At 65.2% G+C, this 26,158-nt stretch overlaps 3 protein-coding genes across 6 annotated transcripts; 1 reads left to right on the top strand and 2 right to left on the bottom strand.

The window, feature by feature from the left end:
- Positions 1-253: 253 nt before the first annotated feature.
- NAALADL1 (N-acetylated alpha-linked acidic dipeptidase like 1) lies at positions 254-14,572 on the top strand. The gene is made up of 18 exons (XM_062197768.1): positions 254-453; positions 544-716; positions 820-941; positions 1,254-1,376; positions 4,436-4,719; positions 4,821-4,925; positions 6,016-6,101; positions 6,222-6,341; positions 10,460-10,545; positions 10,629-10,692; positions 10,769-10,836; positions 10,988-11,079; positions 11,174-11,264; positions 13,428-13,509; positions 13,592-13,765; positions 13,851-13,938; positions 14,013-14,105; positions 14,386-14,572. The coding sequence occupies exons 1-18, from the start codon at positions 254-256 to the stop codon at positions 14,570-14,572; spliced, it is 2,238 nt and encodes a 745-aa protein (XP_062053752.1).
- A 273-nt stretch (positions 14,573-14,845) lies between these two features.
- SAC3D1 (SAC3 domain containing 1) lies at positions 14,846-16,907 on the bottom strand. The gene is made up of 2 exons (XM_062197769.1): positions 16,110-16,907; positions 14,846-15,424 (listed from the first exon to the last, which is right to left on the bottom strand). The coding sequence occupies exons 1-2, from the start codon at positions 16,681-16,683 to the stop codon at positions 14,922-14,924; spliced, it is 1,077 nt and encodes a 358-aa protein (XP_062053753.1). The 5' UTR covers positions 16,684-16,907; the 3' UTR covers positions 14,846-14,921.
- A 397-nt stretch (positions 16,908-17,304) lies between these two features.
- SNX15 (sorting nexin 15) lies at positions 17,305-25,234 on the bottom strand. Of its 4 annotated transcripts, none has more exons than XM_062195877.1 (8): positions 25,028-25,234; positions 22,345-22,380; positions 21,399-21,519; positions 20,760-20,875; positions 20,519-20,666; positions 20,110-20,250; positions 17,941-18,189; positions 17,305-17,724 (listed from the first exon to the last, which is right to left on the bottom strand). In XM_062195877.1, the coding sequence occupies exons 1-8, from the start codon at positions 25,124-25,126 to the stop codon at positions 17,618-17,620; spliced, it is 1,017 nt and encodes a 338-aa protein (XP_062051861.1). In that variant the 5' UTR covers positions 25,127-25,234; the 3' UTR covers positions 17,305-17,617. The 4 variants fall into 4 exon arrangements, with proteins under 4 accessions (XP_062051861.1, XP_062051860.1, XP_062051863.1 ...); XM_062195876.1 differs by having other exon boundaries at positions 20,110-20,253; XM_062195879.1 differs by lacking the exon at positions 17,941-18,189 and having other exon boundaries at positions 20,110-20,253.
- Positions 25,235-26,158: the final 924 nt, after the last annotated feature.

Below are 26,158 nucleotides of genomic sequence, written 5' to 3' on the forward strand. Positions count from 1 at the left end.
TTGCTGGGAGACAGGATGAGGCCTCGGTGTCCCGGCGAGGGCCTGACGCCCTTGGAGCTCTCCTGCAGGTGGCTGATACAGAGCGTGACAGCTGTGCGCGACTCCTGGCTCCCCCGCGAGGTCCCGACACGCTCCCTGTCAGCTGGGGGCCAAAGGACAGTGCCAGCCGCGGGCTAATGGTTAACCAGGCCCAAGGCCCCATGTATAAGGAGGTCCTGCTCAGGGCCACCTCAGAGAGCCAGGATTCCGCAGGATGCTCTGGGCCAAGGGGCTGGGGCTGGCGGTGGGGGCTGTGGCCGTCTTGGGGCTGGGGATCATCCTGGGCCACTTTGCCATCCCCAAAGGGGCCAACTCCCCAGCCCCCAGCACCGAAGGCTCCCAGGACCTGGACCTGCAGATGCTTGCGACCGTCCTGGGGCAGATGGAGGCCAGCAGGATCCGGGAGAACCTGCGGTGAGAGGCGGCTCTGCCTGCTCCCCCGGCCTCTGCCGGCCGCCGACCTCCCTGACCCGGGCCCTGCCCTTCCCTCTGCTGGCTGCACAGGGAGCTGTCCCGGGAGCCGCACATGGCCACGGGCCACCGGGACGAGACCCTGGTGCAGCTGCTGCTGCAGCGCTGGCGGGACCCGGAGTCAGGCCTGGACGCGGCCGCGACCAATGAGCACGAGGTCCTGCTGTCCTTCCCCAGCTCCGAGCAGCCCAACCTCATCCGTGTCGGTGAGGCCCCAGGGCGGCCTTGGGACGCCTGGGGCTGCGGGGCGGGGGCGGGGGTGGGCGGGCTCCAGCCCTGGCTGTACGTCTCCCGATGCCCCCCGCGCAGTGAGCTCCACCGGCACGGTCCTGCACACCTATCACCCGCGGGAGGAGAACGTGACTGGAGAGCAGGCGGGGCCGGACGTGGTGCAGCCCTTCGCCGCCTACGCTCCGCCCGGGACCCCCCAGGTGGGCCTGGCCCCTCCTCCCCTATCCTGCTTGTGCACCCCCACCCCACTCCGACCCCCAGGCACCTGAAGGAAGGAGCTTAAGCCCCTTCCCCCAAAATTGACTTCCCTCCACGCACCCGGCACGCCTTCAGTACAGTCATCCAGCAATCGCCAGCGGCCCCTCCTCAAGTCCAGGCCTGGTACAAGGCCGCTGGACACAGAGGAAACCAAGGGCGACTGTCCCTGGGGCGCCCACACGGCAGAATCCAAGCCGCCTCCTGCCCGGCCCCTTGCCGGCCCGGCTCTGAGGGTCCCCTCCCCTTCGGTCTAGGGCCCCCTCGTCTTCGCCAACCAGGGCACCGAACAAGACTTCGAGAGGCTGCTGGCTGAGGGTGTCGCACTGGAGGGCACCATCGCCCTAACTCGCTACGGGGGTGCAGGCCGCGGGGCCAAGGTGAGCGCTGGGCTGGGGCGGGGCCTGGGCTTGCTGCCAGACAGGGAGTGGCCTTCCCGCCTCCCCGCAGAGGGGCTGTGTGGCCTTGGACGCCCACACAACCCCTCTGAGCCTTAGGAAATAAAGGAGTTGGGCCGGATCTTTTTTTTTTTTTTTTTTTAAGATTTATTTATTTATTTGAAAGTCAGAGTTACACAGAGAGAGGAGAGGCAGAGAGAGAGAGAGGTCTTCCATCTGATGGTTCACTCCCCAATTGGCCGCAACGGCCGGGGCTGTGCTGGTCCGAAGCCAGGAGCTTCTTCTGGGTCTCCCACATGGGTGCAGGGGCCTAAGGACTTGGGCCATCTTCTACCGCTTTCCCAGGCCACAACAGAGAGCTGGATTGGAAAAGGAGCAGCCGGGACTAGAACCCGTGCCCATATAGGATGCGGGCACTTCAGGCCAGGGCTTTAACCCGCTGTGCCACAGCACCGACCTCATGGGTCGGATCTTCAGCTTGGCTGTTCTGGGAGCCCAACAGAGACCATGAGTCTCTGCCTGGCCCCTCCCTGCCGCTCCCTTTCCATCCAGATGTTTGGCCAGGTATTGCATGGTGTTGCTTAGAAAACTAAAGCCAGCACCGCGGCTCACTAGGCTAATCCTCCACCTGCAGTGCCGGTACCCCAGGTTCTAGTCCCGGTCGGGGCGCCGTATTCTGGCCCGGTTGCCCCTCTTCCAGTCCAGCTCTCTGCTGTGGCCCGGGAAGGCAGTGGAGGATGGCCCAAGTGCTTGGACCCTGCACCCGCATGGGAGACCAGGAGGAGGCACCTGGCTCCTGGCTTCGGATCTGCACAGTGCACCGGCCGCAGCGGCCACTGAGGGGTGAACCAACGGCAAAAGGAAGACCTTTCTCTCTGTCTCTCTCTCACTGTCCACTCTGCCTGTCAAAAAAAAAAAAAAAAAAAGCAAGCAAGCTTACATTTTTAATTTAATTTTTTGGGGCTAGAAGGGTGTAGAATGAGCAGGGAGCAGTGAGTTGGCCTTTACTGGACACAGAGCTCCAGGGCTCAGGTTGCACACAGTGTGACTGTCCCGTCTGCCACTCAGCTGTGCACCTAACATGGGAGGGAGCCCTGGGCGTTTGGCCTGGCTCCTAACATTCTGCTTAAGAAACCCTCATCAAGCCGGCGCCACAGCTCACTAGGCTAATCCTCCGCCTTGTGGCGCCGGCACACCGGGTTCTAGTCCCGGTCAGGGCACCGATCCTGTCCTGGTTGCCCCTCTTCCAGGCCAGCTCTCTGCTGTGGCCAGGGAGTGCAGTGGAGGATGGCCCAAGTCCTTGGGCCCTGCACCCCATGGGAGACCAGGATAAGTACCTGGCTCCTGCCATCGGATCAGCGCGGTGCGACGGCCGCAGTGCGCCTACCGTGGCGGCCATTGGAGGGTGAACCAACGGCAAAAGGAAGACCTTTCTCTCTGTCTCTCTCTCTCACTGTCCACTCTGCCTGTCAAGAAAAAAAAAAAAAAAAAGAAACCCTCATCGTCCGACGCCAGCTTCGGGGCGGTGGTGTTGGCTCGAGTGTCTGGGCTCCTGTACCCATGTGGGAGACCCGGGTGCAGTTCTGGGCGCTCAGCCGCTGCCCAGCCGAGACCTGGCCCTCGGTGGCCTTTGGGGAGTAAACCAGAGGACAGGAGCTCTCTCCCCGCCTTCTCGGTCTCTAGGCCTCTCAAGTAAGTCACTGGGGGGAAAGGAAGAAGGCAGGGAAGGCAGAGGAGAAAAATAAAGGAGAAGTAGCATAGAAATATGAGATAAATTATATTTATTTTAAGATTAATTTATAAGTTAGAAAATTCCCATTTACAAAGAAAAGGCTGGAGTGGAACAGCCTCCACCGTCCTCCTCGGAGAGCTGGCACTTCCGCTTACGTCTGGGGACAGTGACGCGGGGTTTGCTTTGGGAAGAAAGAAGCTTGCGCGGGTGCGTGTTCTGAGCCGCTGCTCTGGCCTCGCCTGCCCCGGTCTGCGCTGGGTGTCCCCGAGGTCATCCTCCATCAGAACACAGCCTGCACCTGAAGGGTTGGCCGCTGTGTTGAGGGCACTGTTTGGGTCTGGCTGTGGTAAAATGCATTTAGCATACAGCTGGCCGCTCTGACCGTTTCTCTGTGTGCCGGGCAGTGCCAGTAAGCATCGCCACGGTGCTAGCCAATGCCGCCACCTTTGCTTTGCTTTGAGAGGCAGCTCTGGACCCATCAGTGCCTCCTCCTTTCCCCTTCGACCGCGGGGAGCCTCCGTTCTATCTTCTGTGCCCATGAACTTGCCTGTCCCAGGAACCTCATGCAAGCGCAGTGGTGGACTGTCTGTCATTGTTGTGTCCGGCTTATTTCACTTAGCACAACGCCTCCAGGGATCAGCAGTGTTGCATCAGAACACGGCCCCTTTCCAGGACTGAATGATACTCCACCGCCTGTCCTACACAACGTGTTGTTCCTCCAGTCTTCCTTTGACGGACACTTGGGCTGTTTCTACCTCTTGGCTGTTGCTCACCGTGTCGCTGTGAATGTGGGTGTACACACACACACACACGTGTGCACGCCTGTCCTTCGACACAGCTGCAGAGTGTTCCATTGTAGATGTTCTCCATCTGTGTATGCAGACTCCAAGGATGGGCTCGTGTTTGGCAATGTCCAACGGCCTCTTTGAAAAAATGTTGACTATTTGTTTTTATCTACTTGAAAGGCAGAATAAGAAGGGGAGAGAGAGAGAGAGAGAGAGAGAGAGAGAGAGAGAGAGAAATCTGTTAGTTCACTCACCAAATGCCTACAACAGTCAGGGCTGGGCCAGGCCTAAGCCAGGAGTCCAGAACTCCTCCTGGGTCTCCCGTATGGGTGACAAAGGCCCCAACACTTGAGCCATCATCTGTATTAGCGAGAGACTGGGTCAGAAGTGGAGCATCTGGGACTTGAACCGGGGCCCCCTGATATGGGATGTGGGCACCCCAGCAGCAGCCTTGCCCAGCCCCTCCTCCCCTCCCCATGGCCTTGGCCCCTCCCCCCTCCCCACGCCCTCCTCTGCCTCCACAGGCTGTGAACGGCGCCAGGCACGGGGTGATCGGGCTGCTGGTGTACACGGATCCTGCCGACATCAACGATGGGCGGAGCTTGCCCAGCGAGACCTTCCCCTACTCCTGGGGCCTGCCTCCCTCGGGGGTGGAGCGAGGCTCCTACTTTGAGTATTTTGGGGACCCCCTGACTCCCTACCTTCCAGCCAAACCCTCTTCCTTCCGCTTGGACCTTGCCAATGCCTCCGGGTTCCCCCCCATCCCTTCACAGCCCATTGGTTTCCAGGACGCCAAAGACCTGCTCTGGTGAGCCTGGGCGGGTGGGCGGGGGGCTCCTGTGCACCCCCAAAGGCCTTCTTGACCCCGACACCCGTGCTCATCCCGAAGGGCCTCTCCCCCCTCCTCAGCAACCTCGGCGGACCCGTGGCCCCCCAGTCCTGGCAGGGAGCTCTGGGCTGCGAGTACAGGTTGGGGCCTGGCTTCCGGACTGGTGGGAGCTTCCCTGCCGACAGGTGAGCCTGGGGCCCCTCCCCGGCAGCCCCCGCTGTCCCCGGCTCTGCGCTCTCTCCCTTTGGTGCTCCTCTGGAGGGAGGGTTCTCCCTCCGAAGTCTCAGCCGTGTTGTAGTCTCTAAAACGAACCCATAGACAGCGAGGGGAAGAACACGCAAGTTTGTTTTTCCCTTTTACCTGAAGAGGCAGAGAGGGGAGAAAGGGGGCTGCATCTCAGGTGCGCTCCCCAGGTGCCCACCGCAGCCTGCACTGGGGCCAGGACTCAGTCCAGGTCAGCCTCGTGGGTGGCAGGGACCCAGCTACTTGAACGGTCCCCTGCTGCCTCCCGGGGTGTGCGTCAGCGGGGGCCTAAGGTGCCCTGCCACGCGGTCCGAGGTCTTAAAGTCCAGGCCAAACACGCACTGGTGCCTGAGGTGTGGAGGTCTGACAGTCTGCTGCTTAAACACAGGGGCAGCGGCTTGGGGGAGGGAGGGAGGGGCGTGGCCGTGGAAGTGTGGGCGGGGCACAGAGAGCAGGGCTGTAAGTTCCACGCACAGCCTTTCAGAGCCCTGGCCCAGGAAGAGCTGGGCGGGGATGGTTCACCCTCCCAGCCTTCTCCTGCCCTGGGCTTCCTACTTCAAGGCCTGGCCTCCCCCTTTCTCTTCCACGCCCTCCTGGACCCCAAAGCACCCGCCCGGCCCACGGGTCCTGTGGCTGCCCCACCCCACCGTCTCCACCTCCAGCTCCTCCCTCCCTCTCAGCAGGCCCCGCCCTCCAAAGCCAGGGCCCCGCCCACCACCTCTGGCCACCAGGTGGCCCCTCCTGCCAAGCACTTCACCTCCTGCAGTTGGTCGCTTCTGGGAGGGCGGGCGGTCTGACCGGCTCAGGTCAGGGCCAGGTCCACGTGGGTCTGTCACGGCCCAGAGCCTAGTGCATGCTGGGCACAGGCCCAGGACCCACTAGGTGCTGCACTGAGGGAACGGGCAGAAAGAGGGGTTCAGAACCGAGGCGCTGGGCTCCTGCCTGGCTTCCCTGACAGGCAGGCCGAGCCGCGCTGCGCCCTTCCCCCCCCCCCCCAGCCAGGTGAGCCGCTGCGCCCTTCCCCCTCCCCAGCCAGGTGAGCGTGAGCATCTACAACCGCCTGGAGCTAAGGAACTCCTCCAACGTCCTGGGGATCATCCGCGGGGCCGTGGAGCCTGGTGAGCGCGCCCTGAGCTCATGCCCCCTGACCCTGACCCCGACCCAGGGTCTGCCCTGCCCCTCCCACCCTGGCCCACCGGCCCTCTTCTTGGCTTCTCTGACCCCCTTCCTCCCACCAGACCGCTACATCCTGTATGGGAACCACCGGGACAGCTGGGTCCACGGGGCCGTGGACCCCAGCAGTGGCACCGCCGTCCTCCTCGAGGTCTCCCGTGTCCTGGGGACCCTACTGAAGAAAGGTGAGGCCACCCTGCACCCCCGTGGAGGCGCTGACAACCTGGGGTGGGGTCCCCTCCAGCCTCCTCCTTCCAGCCCCACCTGCTCCTCTCTCTCATTCTCGAGTGCCCACCAGGGCCAAGCCTGAGGGTCCTGAGAGGCAGGTGCACACCAGGCCTGGCCCTGACCGGCTCAGACTGGACTGTTGACTGCTTCTTCCAGCAGCTCCTCGGCCTCCTATTGCCTGAATGGAGCTAGGCTGATGCCGCCGTGGGTGGGCGCTGCCCAGGCCTAACCTCAGGAGCTCCAGCCTTGCACGGGCAGGGACGGCAGGCAAGCGTTAACCCACGAAGTGCCTCTCAGGCCGTGGCGGTGGCGCTTCAACATTTCAGCACCTTGGAGAGGGACGGGAGCCCACAGAGCAGGATGGGGCCGGGGAGATGGGAGCCGGCAATGATTTTAGCTGGGAGAGCAGCGCCATGGACGCCAAACTTGCAGTGGTTTCCTGGGCAACAGCAGGGAAGGGGAGGGGTGGCCGGGGGCAGGCGCTGTGGGGCCTGGACCAGGGAAGGGGGCGACGGGGAGGGACAGCTGTGGGCCTGGGGTCTGTTGGTGGTGGAGGGGAGGAGAGGATGGTGGAAGGTTCTGGGCTGAGTACCCGCATCTGGCGGTGCCATTGATGAAAAAAGTCAAGGCCGAAGGAGGGAGAAGCACCTTCAGCTCTGTGTGCGTTCATTTGCTTCCCTGGTCTTTATTATCATTTATTTATTACTTATTAATCACCTTCCGTCTGCTGGGTCACCCTCTAACAGCCAGGGCTGGGCCAGGCCGAAGCCAGGAGCCCGGAGCTCAATGTGGGTCTCCCACATGGGTGGCAGGAGCCCAAGGATTTGAGTCATCACCACTGCCCCCCAGGGCGGGCATTGGCGGGAAGCCTGGAGTCAGAAGGGGACCTGCATGGGATGTGGGGTCCAAGGGGCATCGTAACGGATGCCCCAAATGTCCACCCTTTGCTTTTTTAGTTTTTTTTTTTTTTAGATTTATTTTATTTATTTGAAAGACAGAGTTACAAAGAGAGGTAGAGACACAGAGAGAGGTCTTCCATCTGCTGGTTCACTCCCCAGATGGTTGCAATGGCCGGAGCTGTGCTGATCCGAAGCCAGGAGCCAGGAGCTTCCTCCAGGTCTCCCACATGGCTGCAGGGGCCCAAGCACTTGGCCCATCTTCTATTGCTTTCCCAGGCCATAGCAGAGAGCTGGATCGGAAGAGGGGCAGCCAGGACTCGAACTGGCACCCATATGGGATGCCGGCACTGCAGGCCAGGGCTTTAACCCACTGCACCACAGCGCCTGCCCACTTATTTAGTTTTCAAAAGCTGTGGTAAAATATGTATAACAAAATGTGCCAGTTTTACAAATTTTCAAGTGCTCAACTTGGTGGCACTGAGTATAGTCACCGTGTGGTATAACCGTCACTGCCGCCCATTGCCAGAGCTTTCTCTCGTTCCATGACACAGAACAGCCTGAGGTCAGACCGTGGGATCTGATTAGACCACAGGCAGACACTCAGCTTTGCACAAGCTCCGCCCCCTTCTGTTATCTACATCGCAGAATCTATACGCCGTGTCTAAGTCACTGCTGACCCACGGTCCCCAGGAGACACTGGGTGGGGGGGGAGGCACAGGGGCGGTTGAAAGTGCCAGTCTGTGGGTCAGAGAGGAGCCCTGAAGGCGGGCCCGGGGGCTGCAGCACACCCGGTACCCGAGCCGCAGGTGCGGATAGGAGTGGCCGAGGAGAGCAGGGACTAGCTGTAGGCAGAGCTGCACTTTTAACTTTGGTACCGCAGGGATTTCCGTCTTGTTTGGTTCCTTTTTTCTTTATTCCCTTGAGAGGCAGAGAGACAGGAAACAGAGGGAGTTCCCATCCTCTGGTTCGCTCCCCAGATGCCAGGGCTGCACCAGGCCAATGCCGGGAGCCAGGAACTCAGACCTAGGTTTCCCACGTGGGTGACAGGAACAGAACCACCTGGACCATTGCCGCTGGCTCCCAGCGCAGAGATGGGTATTGGATCCTAGTTCTCTGATGTGGGATGTGGGCATCTTCATTTATTTGAAGAGTTAGGGAGAGGAGGGGGAGAGACAGATCGCTCTTCCATCTACTGGTTCGCTCCCCAAATGAATGCAACAGACAGGGCTGGGCCAGGCCTAAGCCAGGAGCTTTATCTGGGTCTCCCACATGGGTGGCTGGATCCCCAGCACTTGGGCCATCTTCCTATGCTTTTCCCAGGCCATTACTAGGGAGCTGGATTGGAAGTGGAGCAGCCAGGACACGAACTGGTGTTCACATGGGACGCCAGTGTCATAGGCAGTAGCTTTCCCCACTACTCCACAACTCAGGCCTCTGGACACAGGCATCTTAACTGCTAGGCTGAACACCCAACCCTCAGTATTTTATTGTAAAATAGTTTCAGACTGACAGAGTTGCAAAATGGTGGGGGCAGTGTTGGGATGCAGCTGGTTAAGCCGTGCCGGCATCCCACATGGGCGCTGGTTCGAGTCCCGGCTGCTCCACTTCTGATCCAGCTCCCTGCTGATGTGCCTGGGAAAGCAGCAGAGGAAGATGGCCCAGGTCCTTGGGCTCCTGCACCCACATGGGAGACCCAGAAGCAGCCCCTGGCTCCTGGCTTCACGCCGTTGCAATCAACTGGGGAGTGAACCAGCAAATGGTTCTCTTTCTCTTTCTCTCTCTGCCTCTCCCTTTTACCCTGCCTTTCAAATAAATAAACTAAAACCAAAACAACAAACAAACAAAAAATTTGGCATACCCTTTATCCAGATACTCGTAATAATGATGTTTTGCCTCGTTTACTGTTTGTATTTGAAGTGCTTGTCACTGTGTATTTCCTAAAAAGGACATTCCCAGTTATAACCAGAGTACAGTGATCAGAGTCAAGAAATGGATCTTTTTTGGACAGGCAGAGTTAGACAGTGAGAGAGAGAGAGAGAAAGGTCTTCCTTTTTCTGTTGGTTCACCCCCCAAGTGGCCTCTATGGCTGGCGCGTTGCGGCCGGCGTGCTGCACCGATTCAAAGCCAGGAGCCAGGAGCCAGGTGCTTCCTCCTGGTCTCCCATGGGGTGCAGGGCCCAAGCACCTGGGCCATCCTCCACTGCCCTCCCGGGCCACAGCAGAGAGCTGGCCTGGAAGAGGAGCCAGGACAGAATCCGGCACCCAGACCGGGACTAGAACCCAGGGTGCCAGCGCCACAGGCGGAGGATTAGCCTAGTGAGCCGCGGCGCCAGCCCTAGAAACGGATCATTTTCTAACTGTCCTGATGACGACCTTTACGGCAGAGGGACTTCCTGGTCCAGGATCCCACCTGCGGGCCTGGCCGTCGCCCTCCTCTGGCAGAGGGACTTCCTGGTCCAGGATCCCACCTGCGGGCCTGGCCGTCGCCCTCCTCTGAGCTCGCTTTCAGCTCTTCCTGTTCCTCACGTCCTGACGTTGGCATTACCCACCGAGGCTCCGCTTGTGCGTTTTTGGCAGGAAAGAGCACGGGAATCTGTCCTTGCAAATGTGTTCTCACTGTCTGCTCTTGAACGTCTCACTCCAAACGAACAGGTGGGGGGGCAGGTGAGACCCAAAGACCACGGCCAGGCCCGTGGCACCCAGGCAGCAGGTGGCAGCCGGCTGCAGGCTGCTGGCAGAGGCGGGGTCAAGCCCCAGGGCTCCGGCGCCCGATGCCCACATGGGAAGTTGGCTCTGCGGCCGAGCAGCCCAGTCCTTTCACCTCCCTGTGGCTCCGTCTCCTCCCCCGTGAGCTGGGTACGGCCAAGTCTCCCCCAAGGCCTTGTTGTAAGGATGGGTTCAGTGCAGGGAAAGCCCTCAGGGAGCCAGCAGTGGGTTAGCCCCAGGGGGCCAGGCCAGCATGGGACCGTCCCACGGGAGAGCTGGGGTCTCCCCAAAGCATCTCCAGAGAAGAGGGGAGGTGGGGTCCTGGCAGAAGGGACCACCTGATGGGAGTGTGGTGTTGGGGTTAGTGTTGTGTAGCTGGGGGGCCTGGCCAGGCCCATATCCCTAACGGCTCCCTTAGGCCACCCAAGGGTCCCAGGACCCTGCCCGCCAACCCTTTCCTTCCCTCCCCAGGCACCTGGCGCCCCCGCCGGTCCATCGTGTTCGGGAGCTGGGGCTCAGAGGAGTTCGGGCTCATTGGCTCCACAGAATTCACAGAGGTGAATGGGCCGCCCAGGGGAGGGGATGGCGAGGGGACCCCAGGCAGGGCAGTGCCGGCCAACACGGCCCCTCACCCCCGCAGGAGTTCTTCAGCAAACTGCAGGAGCGTACGGTGGCCTACATCAACGTGGACATCTCCGTGTTCGGTAAGGGCGGGAGGTGGGGGAGGGGCGGACAGGAAGTGGCCAGGATCCCCCCAACAGCCCTCTGCTCCTCCCACAGCCAACGCTACCCTCCGGGTGCAGGGCACGCCCCCTATCCAGAGTGTCGTGTTTTCTGCAACCAGAGAGGTGGGAGCGGCGGGGTGGGGGGGACGTGGGTGTGCTGGAGCCTGGGGTCCCCGCAGAGAGGACCCGCTTTGTTGGGGCTGAGGAGGGGGAGGGAGAGGGGGAGGAGGAAGGGTCCCGCCCCCGCGCCAGACCAGCTTCCCCTCTGGGCCAGGTCCAAGCGCCAGGCCTCCGGGACCTCAGCGTCTATGACAACTGGGTCCGGTACTTCAACCGCAGCAGCCCGGTGTACGGCGTGGTCCCCAGGTGAGCACAGGGGCTGGCCGGGCCGCAGGGTGGGGGTGGTGGTGGTGGTGGGCCCGCCCAGCGCCCTCCAGCCCGGCCCCCTTCCTTCCTGCAGGCTGGGCTCCCTGGGTGCCGGCAGCGACTACGCACCCTTCGTTCACTTCCTGGGCATCTCCTCCATGGACATCGCCTACACCTACGACCAGGTGGGCAGGCACCCTCGGCTCCCCTCCTGCCACGGCACCTTCCCCTGGAACTCCCTGGGCGTCGTGCGCACTCCTCTGTGTTGTTTTGTCAAATATAAGATGGCTTGGACTGCAGACTGCTCCCCCGAGACACGCGAGATCCAGGATGGGGTGTGGGGGGGCTGCCATGGGTGTGGGAGGACGGGGGTGAGGGGGGCCGCTGCCATGGGTGTGGAAGGACGGGGGTGGGGGGGGCCGCTGCCATGGGTGTGGGAGGACGGGGGTGGGGGGAGATGCTGCCATGGGTGTGGGAGGACGGGGGTGGGGGGGGAGATGCTGCCATGGGTGTGGGAGGACGGGGGTGAGGGGGGCCACTGCCATGGGTGTGGAAGGACGGGGGTGGGGGGGGGCCGCTGCCATGGGTGTGGGAGGACGGGGGTGGGGGGAGATGCTGCCATGGGTGTGGGAGGACGGGGGTGAGGGGGGCCGCTGCCATGGGTGTGGGAGGACGGGGGTGAGGGGGGCTGCTGCCATGGGTATGGGAGGATGGGGTGGGGGGGGCCGCTGCCATGGGTGTGGGAGGACGGGGGTGGGGGGGGCCGCTGCCATGGGTGTGGAAGGACGGGGGTGGGGGGGGCCGCTGCCATGGGTGTGGGAGGACGGGGGTGGGGGGAGATGCTGCCATGGGTGTGGGAGGACGGGGGTGAGGGGGGCCGCTGCCATGGGTGTGGGAGGACGGGGGTGGGGGGGGGGCCGCTGCCATGGGTGTGGGAGGACGGGGGTGAGGAGGACTGCTGCCATGGGTGTGGGAGGACGGGGGTGAGGAGGACTGCTGCCATGGGTGTGGGAGGACGGGGGTGGGGGGAGATGCTGCCATGGGTGTGGGAGGATGGGGGTGGGGGGGAGACGCTGCCATGGGTGTGGGAGGACGGGGGTGGGGGGGAGACGCTGCCATGGGTGTGGGAGGACGGGGGTGGGGGGAGATGCTGCCATGGGTGTGGGAGGACGGGGGTGGGGGGGCCGCTGCCATGGGTGTGGGAGGACGGGGGTGGGGGGAGATGCTGCCATGGGTGTGGGAGGACGGGGGTGGGGGGAGATGCTGCCATGGGTGTGGGAGGACGGGGGTGGGGGGGCCGCTGCCATGGGTGTGGGAGGACGGGGGTGGGGGGGCCGCTGCCATGGGTGTGGGAGGACGGGGGTGAGGGGGAGATGCTGCCATGGTTGTGGGAGGACGGGGGTGAGGGGGAGATGCTGCCATGGGTGTGGGAGGACGGGGGTGAGGGGGGGAGATGCTGCCATGGGTGTGGGAGGACGGGGGTGGGGGGGGCCGCTGCCATGGGTGTGGGAGGACGGGGGTGGGGGGGGCCGCTGCCATGGGTGTGGGAGGACGGGGGTGGGGGGGGCCGCTGCCATGGGTGTGGGAGGACGGGGGTGGGGGGGGCCGCTGCCATGGGTGTGGGAGGATGGGGGTGGGGGGGGCCGCTGCCATGGGTGTGGGAGGATGGGGTGGGGGGAGATGCTGCCATGGGTGTGGGAGGACGGGGGTGAGGGTGACTGCTGCCATGGGTGCGGGAGGATGGGGGTGGGGGGACTGCTGCCATGGGTGTGGGGTAACCAGGGGGGGGGCCGCTGCCATGGGTGCGGGAGGACGGGGGTGGGGGGGCCGCTGCCATGGGTGTGGGAGGACGGGGGTGGGGGGGGGCCGCTGCCATGGGTGTGGGAGGACGGGGTGGGGGGAGATGCTGCCATGGGTGTGGGAGGACGGGGGTGAGGGGGAGATGCTGCCATGGGTGTGGGAGGACGGGGATGAGGGGGAGATGCTGCCATGGGTGTGGGAGGACGGGGGTGAGGGGGGCCACTGCCATGGGTGTGGGAGGACCCTCTAAGGAGCAGGCAGATCGCAGATGTTAAGACGTGAAGTCAGGACTGAAGCACCCTGCTGGCCGCTCCAGAAAGCCCCCGGCCTCCTGGCCACACGGCTGCGGGGGGCGGAGCTGGGACCTGCACCCCCAAATCTGACTCCAAAGTCCCAGGCTCCTCTCCTTCATAGGAAGCGGAAGCAGCGCCTGGCCCAGCTCTGCTCTTTCTTTTTTCTCCATTTTTTTTAATGCCCTGCCCCACCCCCGTAGCTCACCACGGCTCCCTCCACTTCCCATCTAAGAACACCTGCCCTTCTCCCCCCAGACCAAGACCTCAGCCCGGATCTACCCCACCTACCACACAGCCTTTGACACCTTCGACTACGTGGAGAAGTTCCTGGACCCTGGTGAGGAGGGGTACGGGACACCCCGAGACAGGAGGGGGAGGAGGAGGGCCAAGGACTGAGCCCGGCCTGCGGCCCCACGCAGGCTTCAGCAGCCACCGGGCTGTGGCGCAGACGGTGGGCGACGTGCTCCTGCGGCTCAGTGACAGCCTCTTCCTGCCTCTGAACGCCTCGGACTACGGCGACACCCTGCGCAGCTTCCTGCAGGCTGCCCAGAGCGACCTCGGGGCCCCGCTGGAGCAGCACGGCATCAGCCTGGGTACCGACTGCCCCAGACATCGCGGCCCCTGGGGCCCTGCCCCCACCCTGCACCCCCAGGCTCAGCCCCGGCTGCTCCCCGACAGGGCCCCTGGCGACCGCGGTGGAGCGGTTTGAGGCGGCGGCTGCAGCCCTGGACCAGCGGATCTCGACGGCGCGGCAGGGCAGCCCCGAGTGAGCAGGGGCACCGGGCGGGGGTCTGGGAGGGCTGCGGTCGCGGGCTGACCGGCAGGTCCTGCCTCCCCCAGCCCCCTGCAGGTCCGGATGCTCAATGACCAGCTGATGCTATTGGAGCGGAGCTTCCTGAACCCCAGAGCCTTCCCAGAGGAGCGCTACTACAGGTGAGTCCGCCCCAGGCTCCGGGGCGCACCCGGGCCAGGGGAGGGCAATGGCTGCTTGCTCCAGGGAGGAGGGAGATGTCGGTCTTGTCGCTTTAGAGCCCGGGGGATAGCGAGGGAGGAAGCAAAGGCAGATGGGTCACAGCCAGGATAGGGACCTGCATCTCGGGGGGGGGGGGGGGGGGGGAGGGAGGGGGGGTCTCGAGACCGGCCGTGCACGGGGGCTGAGGGTCCTCTCGCCCGGTCCCCTGCTGACCTCCTCCTGCCCCACTTCTGCCGCCAGCCATGTGCTCTGGGCACCCCGCACCGGATCCACAGTCACATTCCCGGGCCTGGCCAACGCCTTCTCCAGGGCCAGCGGCACAGAGCCTGGATCTGAAGCTTGGGCCGAAGTGCAGAGGCAGCTCAGCATCGTGGTGGCGGCGCTGGAGGGTGCGGCTGCCACCCTGCGGCCCGTGGCCGACCTCTGAGCCCGGCCCTCTCCCCTCGTTCTCCTGGGGTGTGCCCCGCCCTCCCCGATGCCAGGAGAGGGCACCACCTTCTGAGGCAACAGCCTGGGGCCCGCCAGTCGCAGATACCCGGAGGGTGCAAAAGCCCGAGGGCATCCCGAAACCTGGGTGGGGAAGCACAAGGCGCCAACTCAGGTCCCCAAGGCCACACTCAGGGAAACAGAGCCGGACCTGCGGGCGGGGCCTCAACTCCCCACCCCCTCCAAATAAAACACGTCCGGAGCCTGGCCCCACAAAACAAGGTTCCTTTACTGGCCGAGAATCGTGAACACGGAAGTCCAGGTGCTGTGCCCCGCCTGGGGCTCCCTCCTCAGGCCAGGCATCTCGGTCTGTCCACACCATCGTCCTCCTCCTCCGCCATGACCACCTCCTCTATCGTGCGTCCCCGAAGCTTGCTGGCCACCAACAGGTGGCAGGCGCCGGCCGGGGGCGGCCCTTTCTCTGCGTAGCTGGCCCTCAGGAACACAACCCGGTCCTGTCCATCCACGGGCAGCCCATGGGCCTGGCACAGATCCCGTGCTTCCTCGGGTCCATCCAGAGCTAGAAGGTGCACCATGAACTCCAGGGGCAAGGCCTGCCCCTTAGGGGTGCTCAGGGCGCGAGCGAGTCGCGACAGGGCTTCGCGGCGGGCTCGGCCCACGTGGCCCTGCACGGCGCAGCTCTGCAGGTACGGCAGGGTCCGGAGCAGGCGGAACAGGCGCGCGGTGTTGCCCTCGCGGAAGGCGGCGTCAACCTCCAAGGCCATGCGCAGGGCTGGGCAAGCTCGCAGGGCGGCGGGCAGCTGCAGAACCTCCCGTAGTGCCTCCACGGAGCCTGCGGGGCGAGAGACACACAGTGAGGACGCCCACCTGCCATCCTGTCCCCTCGGGCCCTGCCACACCCAGCCCTCCCTGCCCACGCCCCTTCGCCTGGCTCTGAGAACTAAGATCCTGTCAGCCCTTTCTAGGGCGTGGATGCCTCTGGGCCTTTACAGCCACAGGGAATCCGGCAGTGTTCACGACTTGCTTGGGACCGTCCTGGAGCCCGTGTGCACCCCCTGTTCCCACGGAGCTCCCCGTGCCCTGGCTGCCCGGTTTGGGAGCCAGCTCTGTCCGCCGGCTGGGAGGGCCACCCCGTCCAGGAAAATCAGACTCGGGACCCTTGGTGCACGTGCGCCAGCTGGGGCTTAGGGCCTCTTAGTGGGTTGCGAAATCCAGAGCGTTTTACAGCAATTAAACAGAACCGCGTGGAAGCTCCCACCCGAAGTATCTGAGACACCACGCAGGGCGCAGGCGCTCTAGGCGGCCCTGCAAGACAGTGCAGGCTACGGAAAAGTCTGGAGACCGAGGCCAGCGGCCCCCCTCCCCCGTCTGTCCCCCGAACCGCCGTCGGTCCCCTCCCCTTCCACCAGAGATGCGAGGGCCGGCCTCTGTGGCTCCCCTGCGTTGACTTTCCCGGGAGGAGCTAACGGTGAAACTTCCTCCCGCCCCCAGCCCCGCGCGGGGGGGCCCCGACTCACCCAGGTTGTAGAGCAGGAAGAGGCCCTGGAAGGCGGCTTGGCGCGCGAGCGGCACCGCGGCCCGCGCGTAGCAGCGCCGCAGAGAGCCGAAGCCCTCCTGCACCTGCACCTGCAGCAGCACCGGGTCCGCGGGCCCGCGCGGCGAGTCCGGCCCGAGCCGCGCCACCACGGCCAGCAGCGTGGCCAGCGCCGCCTCCAGCACCACCGCCTGCTCGGCGTCGCCGGCGCCCTGCTGCGCCAGGTCCAGGCGCACGGCGCGCAAGCGGTCGGCCACGAAGCTGGCCACCTCGGCGCGCGAGGCGTCCTCACGCTCGGCCACCTCGCCGGCCAGGTAGCGCACGGTGGCCAGCAGCACGGAGGGCGGGCGCAGCTGGCTCGGCGGGGGCGGGGGCTTGCCCGCGGCCGGCCGGCTGTACTCCTTCACCGTGCGCCGCGGGTCGGCGCGGGGCGGGCCCCCGCCGCGCCCTCGCGCCACTTCCAAGCGGTGCAGGCGGCGCTCCCTTTCGCGCTGGGCGCGCTCGGCGGCCGGGCACATGTCCGGGCACGTGCCCCGCGGCAGCTCGCGGGCGGGCATGGCGGGCGCTCAGCAGCGCGGGGCCCCTCGCCCCGTTCCCGGAGACCCTACGCGAGGCCGGCGGGGCTCGGGGCAGGGGGCGTGCCGAGCCGAGGGCCGCCGCTTCCGGCCCTGCCCACCACCGTCCCCTCTCCCGATCCGGCGACACGGCCTCCCCGCGACAGCACCGCGACGCGGCCCACGACGCCCACTGCCCGCTCGCTCCGGCACCGCTAAAGCCCGGCTCCCGGCGCGGCGCTCAGCCTCGGCACTCCCAGCATGCACCGGGTTGTTGACACGCCCGCAACCAATCGCTTCGCAGGAAGGGCGGTACCGGGCCACGCCCCCAAGCGCGGCCGGCACGAGGCCACGCCCCCTCCACGCTCCTGTCTTCCCCTGTCAAACGGATAGCCCCGCCTTCGGTTCCTCCCCATCATCCCTTCCACCCAATGAGGGCGCTCTGCCGGCCGTGCTCCACTGTTGCCATGGAGACGGCCCTCCCCACTAGGTAGCGCCGGGGCCTGCATACCCTCCCTGCGAGGCGGGCAGTGGATTTGCCCTTGGCGACCCAACACCTAGGTGACCCCGCAAGTGCAGCCTTGGGTCCCGCCAAGTTTTATTTATATACGATTATGTTGCATGTAATTTTCACTTGCCTGTTATTTTTTTTCCCAACCATTAAAAAGTGGAAAAAACCCCAACATTTAGCACGAGATGTGGCTCCAGGCTGTCGGTGGCAGAGCCCGGGGCCAGAAAGGTGACCTGACAGTGCTGTGGTCGGACGGGCTCACAAGCGCGAGCCCCTGGGCCCAAGCAGACCCCCACACTCCGGCAGCTCAGAATTCATCCTTTTGTTCTCATTCTTGGCGCGGCCCGGTGGGAGGGCCAGGCCCTGGGGCAGGGGCCGGGAGGCTGGCAGTGCTGGAGCTGGAGTCCCGGGGGAGGGTGCGCCCCCTCAGGGCGGGAGCTGGGTCAGGTGCAGGTGCAGGATCTCCTCCGCCCGCTTCAGGTACTCAGCCGCCTTCCTCTTCACACCTTCCTGGCGGGCAGGGGATGGGTCACCTGGGGGCGACACAGTGGCTCCTCTGAGCGGCCCTGGCCGAGCCCTGTAGGGTTCCCAGAGCGGCCCGCTGAGCCTTGCTGCCTCCCCTTGGACCCAGCACCTATCTCCCATTACACAGATGAGAACAGGGGGAGGCCCGAGAGAACCAGCCGCCCAGGGGGCGAGGACTTCTGATGTCTGCGTTGCCCTCGCCAGGACCCCAGGCCACCGCTTACCAGGCACCCCCTGCAGCAGGATGTGCACGCCGTCCCGGTAGCCCTGCAGCGCGGCCGGGTAGGCGCCTGCCTTCTCGTCCCGCAGGGCCTGGGCGATGAGCTCCGTGGCCTGGCTCACATAGGCGGGCACGGGCTTTCCCTGCGGGTCCTCTCCCTGCCGCCCTCCTGGCTCCCAGGGTTCCTGCGGCTGCGTGGCCTCCACCTCGGTTGTTGCCAGCTCTCCTGCGCTGGGGGGGCTGCAGCCTGCACCTTTTTGCAGTCAGAGAGGGGAGAGGGGGGATTCAGGCCCTTCCCTTCCCGGGGCCTGCTGCCCACCCCACACCAGGGCGCCACCCTGTCCCCAGGGGAGGGGGAGCAGTCCCCGGGCGGGCACAGGGCAGAGCAGCCGGGTCTGTTTGACCGGTGCGGCTCCCGCGCGCGCCAGCAGCCGTGCTGTCCTAACTGGCTCTTTAGGAACACACGGACCATGGTCTCCGAGCTCTGCGTCCCTGGTCCTGTTTGCCCCTGCCTCTGGTTGATCTGGAAACCCAGTGTTTTGACGGAAGGCGGCTGGGCTGACGGCAGGAGGCCGGGGGCGGAAAAGCCGAAGCCCCGGCATCGGAGCAGCGGGTTCAGTGACTTGCAGGGCTTCCGCGAGGGCTCAGTTTTAGCCCAAAGGTGAAGACAGGGGTGAGGGGTCTCCTCACTGTCCCGAGTGAGGGGCTCATCCCGCCTGCAGGACCACGCCGAGGTGGTCGGACCCCGTCCCTGCAACGTTCACGCGAGGCTGTGAGACTGGCGGGTTGGGTGAGAAGGCCTTTGAGCCCTGGCCCTACCTCTGCCGGCCGGTGGGTCTCCCCTGCCTTCAGGATCGGGACCCTGAGCCGGCCGGGACCCCCACCTGCGGCTTCCACCCGCAGGGCCTGGACTCCCAGGGCAGCGCGGGCCCATGCTCTGCAAACCTTGCTGGAAGGCGGCGGGCGCGAGCCCAGCTGGGGAACGGCCTCTCCCCGCATTCTGCACCTGCCGGCCCCACCCGGAGCCCCGGCACGACGGGGGCTCTGAGGCTGCCCGCTGCCTCAGCGCCGCAGAGGGGCCCGCACAGGCTGCTGGCAGCTGCTGTGGCCTGGATGCGGTCACAGGGTCCCCCCAGAGGTTCTTGTGCTGGACGCTTGGTCCCCATGGGCAGCACCGCGGGGGGGGAGCTTGAAGAGGTGGGGGGCCGGGGCTGGTGCTGTGGCACACAGGTTCAGGCTGCTATTTGGGAAGCCGGCACCCGTGTGAGCGCCTGGTCAAGGCCTGGCTCCCAGTCCAGCTCCCTGCTCATGTGCCCGGGGAGGCAGCGAATGACGGTCTGAGCGCTTGTACCCCTGCTACCACGGGGGAGACCCGGATGGAGCTCCTGGCTCCTGGCTTTGGCCTGGCTCAGCCTTGGCTGTCACGGCCAGTTGCGGAGTGAACCAGTAGATGGAAGACCTCTCTCTCTCTCTCTCCTCTCTCTCTGTGTAACTCTTTTAAATAAATATACAGAATTAGACAGCAGTGTGTGGGGACCGGGTGCTGAGGGCACGGACCCCAGAGGCGATGCATGCCGGCCTTACAGAGTGAGCCCTGAGCCCCTCTCACTTCCTGTCTCACCACGGGATCAGCTTCATTTATTTTTTTTTAAAGATTGATTTATTTATTTGCAAGGCAGACTTACAGAGAGAGAGAGAGAGAGAGAGAGAGAGAGAGAGAGTGAGTGTGTCCATCTGCTGGTTCAGTCCCCAAATGATTACAACATCCGGGGCTCTGCCAGGCCGAAGCCAGGAGCCAGGAGCTTCTTCCGGGTCTCCCACATGGGTGCAGGGCCCCAAGCACTTGGGCCATCCTCCACTGCTTTCCCAGGCCATAGCAGGGAGCTGGATTGGAAGTGGAGCAGCCAGGACTCGAACCGATGCCCATATGGGATGCCGGCATGGCAAGGTGGCTTTCCCGCTATGCCTGTCGGTCACACCATGACACCATCTGCCACAAGGCCCTGACTGGGGGCCAAACACACGAGGCCGCCCCGCCCCGGACTTGCAGCTGCCAAAAACGTGAGTGAAATTGGCTTGCTTCCTCAGCGGCCACCTCAGGGCCCTTGTTACAGCCCCAGAAAGTGAGCCGGCCACGGCCAGACACCCGGCTCTGGCCGTCCCCATCTGTTACCTTCCTTGGAGAAGGGGTCGAAGAGGGCGAGGTCGGCCTCGGTGAGTGGGCCCCGGGCGGGGGCCCCCGACGCCTCCTGGGGGCTGCCACAGCTGAAGAGGAGCTCCAGGGCCTCCTGGGCGGGGCTGGACGGCGCGGGCTCTGCTGAGCAGACCACGGGGCATGGGGACAGCTGCGCTCAGCCGCGGCCCAGCTCTGCCAGGGAGCCGCCCCCTCACCAAGTCCCTCAAGGGTTTGTGCCCATTTTACAGATGGAGAAGCTGAGAATGAAGATGACCCGTCCAGAGTCCTCAGCAGGGAGACAGTTAGGGCTGGGACCTGCCCGATCACTGGGGGGGTGGGTGTGGACCCCCAGCCCACCCCCGCCCACCTTGTCTGCCCACTCTGGTGCCCAGCCCTCAGCCCGTACCTGGCACTTCCGACTCCTCAAGGCCCCTCCTCTCGGCGGGGAGTGGCTGGGGCAGCCGGGGCTCGTCAGGGGGCGGGGTGGGGATCAGTGGTGGAGGCAGGATGTGCAGGCCCCTGGACGCCTCACAGGGCCGTGCCACCTCGCCACCCTGCGGGAGAGACCAGCCCGGCAGAGTGGGCGGTGTGGCCTGGTGGGCAGGTGCCTGGGGTGGGGCAGGGCAGGGCGGGGCGGGGCCGCCTACCCGGAAGAACTCCTTGAGCTGGGGGCTGTTGTTGAGCGCGGGGATGTGCACCGTGAACCGAAGCAGGTCCTCCGCCCCCTTGCGCCGCTCCTCGATGACCGAGGCCTCGAAGCGGCCTGGAGGGGCAGAGCGGCGGTGACCCCAGGGCCCGCCTCTCCTGGGCCCGCCCAGCTCCTCCTCCCCACGACCCGCCCCCAGGCTTCCCAGGGGGCAAACTTCCCCACTCATCCGCCAGATGTCCCTGAGCACCCCCTACCAGCGGCCTCAGAGGGAGAACGAGAGGGAAACAAGGTTCCTGTCCTGTACCCTAGACAGCAGCCGAGAATCAAAGCCTCCATGCACAGAGAGGGAAAGTGACCCACCCAGGGCCACACAGCAAGCAGCCCCTTTGTCACAGGCCCCTGCCCTGTGCTGCCGGGGGCGTAAGCTGCGCCACCCTGGCATAACCTGCCGGCAACGAGCCCTCACCGCTGTGACCAAACATCTCACCCCCCCCACGTCAGGGGACCCGGATGCACACAGACCAGCATGGCCCAGCAGAAACAGAACATGAGCGGCTGGTGCTGCGGCTCAGCGGGTTAAACCACCGCCCGACACCGGCATCCCACGTGGGCGCGGGTTCAAGTCCTGCACACTCACCAAACACCTGGGCCGGAGGGAAGGCGGGGAACTCCTCGAGACGGCGGAAGAGGTTGCGGTGGGTGTAGGCCAGGTCTCCGTGCAGCTTGCGGAAGTCGCTGTACCGCTTCCAGACGACCACCTGCGGGGACACACAGGGGCTGGCCAGGTCTGCGGGGACACACAGGGGCTGGCCTGGGCCCACGGGGGACACACACGAGCTGGCCTGGGCCCATGGGGGACACACACGGGCTGGCCCGGGCCCACGGGGGACACACGCGGGCTGGCCCGGGCACACAGGGGACACACGCGGGCTGGCCCGGGCACACAGGGGACACACGCGGGCTGGCCGGGTCTGCGGGGACACACGCGGGCTGGCCCGGGCCCCTGGGGGACACACATGAGCTGGCCTGGGCCCATGGGGGACACACACGGGCTGGCCCGGGCCCATGGGGGACACACATGAGCTGGCCTGGGACCATGGGGGACACACACGGGCTGGCCCGGCCCACAGGGGACACACACGGGCTGGCCCGGGCCCATGGGGGACACACATGAGCTGGCCCGGGCCCACGGGGGACACACACGGGCTGGCCTGGGCCCACGGGGGACACACATGGGCTGGCCCGGGTCCGTGGGGGACAGACATGGGCTGGCCCGGGTCCATGGGGAACACACGCGGGCCAGCCTGGGCCCATGGGGGACACACACGGGCTGGCCCGGGCTCACGGGGGACACACGCAGGCCAGCCTGGGCCCATAGGGGACACACACGGGCTGGCCCCGGGGTCTGTGGGGTTGGGGGCAGCCTCCCGTGCACCGTGTCCCGTGCCCATGCAGCTGAGGGATGCCTGAGCAGAGAGCACGGCCACCACTCCGCCCTTGGCGCCCCCCGCACTCCCCCCCAGGGCCTGCTCACTCTGTCCAGACCTGGAAGTGGGGGTGGCCCCGCTCCCCACGAGCCTCACCTCCTTGACATCCTCAGGGTCCTTCTTTGAGATGAACTGAGAAAAAAAAAAAAAAATAAGGGCAAGAGCCAGGTGAGACCAGAGGTGGCCATGCCAGCCCATCTCAGGCCCGGAAAATTCCGAGTCCCGCCCGCCCCTCGAGGCAGGGCCCCTGGCTGCTGGCATCCAGCTGTCCTGGCTCTGAGCCTCTGAGTGCCCCTCTGCCACGGTCCTCAGTCCTTCTAGCTCTAAAGGGCCACCCACCCGGCGCAGGGTAAGATCCGGCCGGGCGCTGCAGGTGTGCCGCCAGCTCCCAGAAGCCTCTCCGACCTCTGTGGACATGAGCATCCTGGACGGAGCTGCTGCTGTCTTTACTCCCAGCAGCCCGCTCATCCGCACGCACACTTAGGGTCTGCGCATCTTGGGGCCAGAGTTGTGGCTCAGCGGGTTAGGCCGCAGCGTGCAGTGCCGGCATCCCATGTGAGTGCCAATCCAAGTCCGGCTGCTCCGCTTCCGATCCAGCCCCCTGCTACTGCACCTGGGAAAGCAGCAGAGGATGGAACAAGTGCTCGGGCCCCTGCACCTGCGTGGGAGACCCGGACGGAATTCTAGGCTCCTGGCTTCGGCCTGGCCCAACCTTGGCCATTGCACCCATTTGGGGACTGAACCAGCAGATGGAAGACCTCTCTCTCTCTCTGTTCTCCCCTCCAGCTCTGCCTCTCAAATAAATAAATTTTGTATTAAAAAAAAAAAGTCTGCATCTTTATGTAAAGTATAGCTTTTATTATTTAAAAAAAATTTTTTTTTTTTTGACAGGCAGAGTGGACAGTGAGAGAGAGAGACAGAGAGAAAGGTCTTCCTTTGCCGTTGGTTCACCATCCAATGGCCGCCGCAGACGGTGCACTGCAGCTGGCGCACCACGCTGATCCGAAGCCAGGAGCCACGTGCTTCTCTTGGTCTCCCAAGGGGTGCAGGGCCGAAGCACTTGGGCCATCCTCCACTGCCCTCCCGGGCCACAGCAGAGAGCTGGCCTGGAAGAGGGGCAACTGGGACAGAACCTGGCGCCCCAACCGGGACTAGAACCCGGTGTGCCAGCGCCACTAGGCGGAGGATTAGCCTGTTGAGCCATGGCGCCGGCCTTATTATTATTATTAAACAAAGAACAAAGCCGCGGGGCAGCCTTTTGGGCTAGTGGCCAAGGTGCCTCAGTCCCGGCTCCGGCTCCGGCCTCTGACTCCAGCTTCCCCAGCAGGTGGGTCTCGCCCCAGCAGGGGACCGGGCTGCGTCCTCAGGGCCGGCTGCGGCCACCGTGGGGGTGGCCAGTGCGCGGAAGCGCTCCGCTGTCCGCCTCTCCCTCGTTCCTAAAAATCACTAAGCCACGGAGGAACACCGACGCCTACTGCTGTGTAGCAGATGGTGGAATCACACATCCGCTCAGGAACGCTGAGTTCATTCCCAAGGATAAACAAACTAATAGTGAGGCTCTCTAAGGACAGCAGGAAGGGGGTGCGGTGGGATTCTTTAGGAACCATGACCCCGACCCAGGTACCCGAGCTGAGGGCGGGGCCTGGGGAAGCACACGCCCAAGACGGCCGCAGGGCAGGGCTGGCCAGGCGGGAGCCAGAGGCCTATCCCCACGGGGCGAGGGCCAGGGCCAGGGCCAGGGCCCGGCTGGGACACGGGGCAGCGGGGCTCCGCACGCGTGGGACACGGGCACGGGGCAGCCGGGGCTCCGCACGCGTGGGACGCGGGCACGGGGCAGCCGGGACTCCGCACGCGTGGGACGCGGGGCAGCCGGGACTCCGCACGCGTGGGATGCGGGCACGGGGGCAGCCGGGACTCCGCACGTGTGGGACGCGGGCACGGGGCAGCCGGGACTCCGCACGTGTGGGACGTGGGCACGGGGGCAGGCGGGGCTCCGCACGCGTGGGACAAGGGCACGGGGCAGCCGGACTCCGCACGCGTGGGACGCCGGGCAGCCGGGACTCCGCATGCATGGGACGCGGGCTGCACCCACTGCCGCACGGGTAGAGCCCGGGTGCTCCGCTCCCGTTAATGTTTATTATCAGCTCCAAAGCTTCCCCAGCCCCCAGAGGGGAGTCTGCCCCGGGTGCCTCCCCGACCGGGGCTCGGCGGCCTGCGAGTCATGACGTCAGCCTGCTCTTACGTCACAGCGTGCTCTCACAATATCACACGATGCTAACATCACACAGCCCTCTCACGTCACGCGATGCTCCCACGTCAGCGCCAGCCCTCACCCCTTCCCTGCCGTAACCGCCCACGCTACTCCCGAGCAGTCCAGAACCACACACGGGGTAATTTTGTGAAGGACGGAAAATGAGCCTTTAAAGGCCTTGTATGTCGGTGTCGAAGCCGCTCCGGGGTATGGAAGCCGTTAGGCCAGCTTCCCTGTAGACTCGGAGGAAGTCGCAGCCTGGGGTCCACACTCCACGAGCCCCGCGTGGGCGCACGCCCGGCCGCCACGGAACGGCCGTCCGCGCCCCTTTAAGAGGGGCCGCGCCCTCCCGTCGCCCCGCCCCCCAGGCGCGCGGACGTCAGCGGAGGCGCAGACCCTGCCTCCCCTTAAAGGGGAAATTCTTTTCTGTCGGCTCAAAAGGAGGTTTCCTGCGGCGCTCTGCCTTAAGGGAAAACTCGGCCGCCGGGCTCCTTAAAGGGGCGATGGATCCGCTGGGCCCCACCTCACCTGCGCGGTTACTTTGTACTCGGTGTAGCCCTTGGGGTGGGTCCTGGGGTCGGAGACTGTGTAGTGCCGCAGGAAGTCATCCTTCGCCTGGCGAGACATGACTGCCAAGCCGCAGCGGAGCCGACCACCGGCCCCGACGTGCTCCAGGCCGCCCCCGCCCCTCCAGGTCGGCCGCCACCCGCCGCCGCCCGGCTCGGGCCTGCGCCCTTCCTCTACTTCCGGCCCCGAGCTGAGTGACAGCGCCGCGCCCCGCCCGGGCGCGCGGCCAAGGGAGCGTCTGAAAAGTGCCCTGGCGCTGGCAAAGCGAAGGCGCAGGTTCTGGCCTCATCCCTGCCGGGCGGTCCCTGGGAACCTCAACCCACTTCCCCTGCACCCACGCACCCAGCTCCCGTTGTGTAAACACGGGCCGGAGATGCCCAGCTGCCAGGGGCTCTGCAGCCACAGCTCTCGGCAGCTGAGGGCTGGAGCCTGTCTCCTCTCTGGAATGGGGCTATTAGCGAATGCGAACCCGAACCCGGGGAGGGGTGTTATGGGACCATCGCCGATGCCCCAGCAGCAGAGACTTGCATCAGAAACACCTGGTCCCGGGCACCTCTCGGCTGCTTGGGCTGTCCTGAGTGTGGCAGCAGGTGCTGGTGAGCTGGAAGCCGGTAGCTCCGAGAAATGGGCAGAGCGGTGACCCGTGCCTGATGCCAGCACACCTCGTGGCGGTGCTGGCGCAACCAGGCTGCATTCAGCCACCAACTGGTCGCCCCGGGACTGCGTCCCCGGGATGTCTGCAAAGCTGGTCGCCCGGGGGAGGCCGCTCTCACCTTCCCAACCCAGCGAGAACCTGTGGAGAGGCTGTGGGAGATGGGGCAGGTGCAACGCCCCCGGAGTGTTCCTGGGACACAGATGCTGTCGCAGCGGCCACAAGGCAGCCTCCGAGTCCTCCCCTGGCGGCTCTGCAAGGGGCTGGGATATGCCGGGGTGTAGCAGGAGGCTGCGGATGGGGTGTGTCCTCCGCCCCCACACACCAGGCCTGGCTTGCGCTCTCCAGGGTACCTGGGCAGGGCCGTCTCTCCGGTCTCCCCTCCGCCTTGTCCGTGTCTCCACCTTCACCTCTCCACGGGGAGGGGCAGACAGAGGGTG

This window comes from Lepus europaeus, chromosome 7 (assembly GCF_033115175.1).
Source record: "Lepus europaeus isolate LE1 chromosome 7, mLepTim1.pri, whole genome shotgun sequence".
NCBI classification, from domain to species: Eukaryota; Metazoa; Chordata; class Mammalia; order Lagomorpha; family Leporidae; genus Lepus; species Lepus europaeus.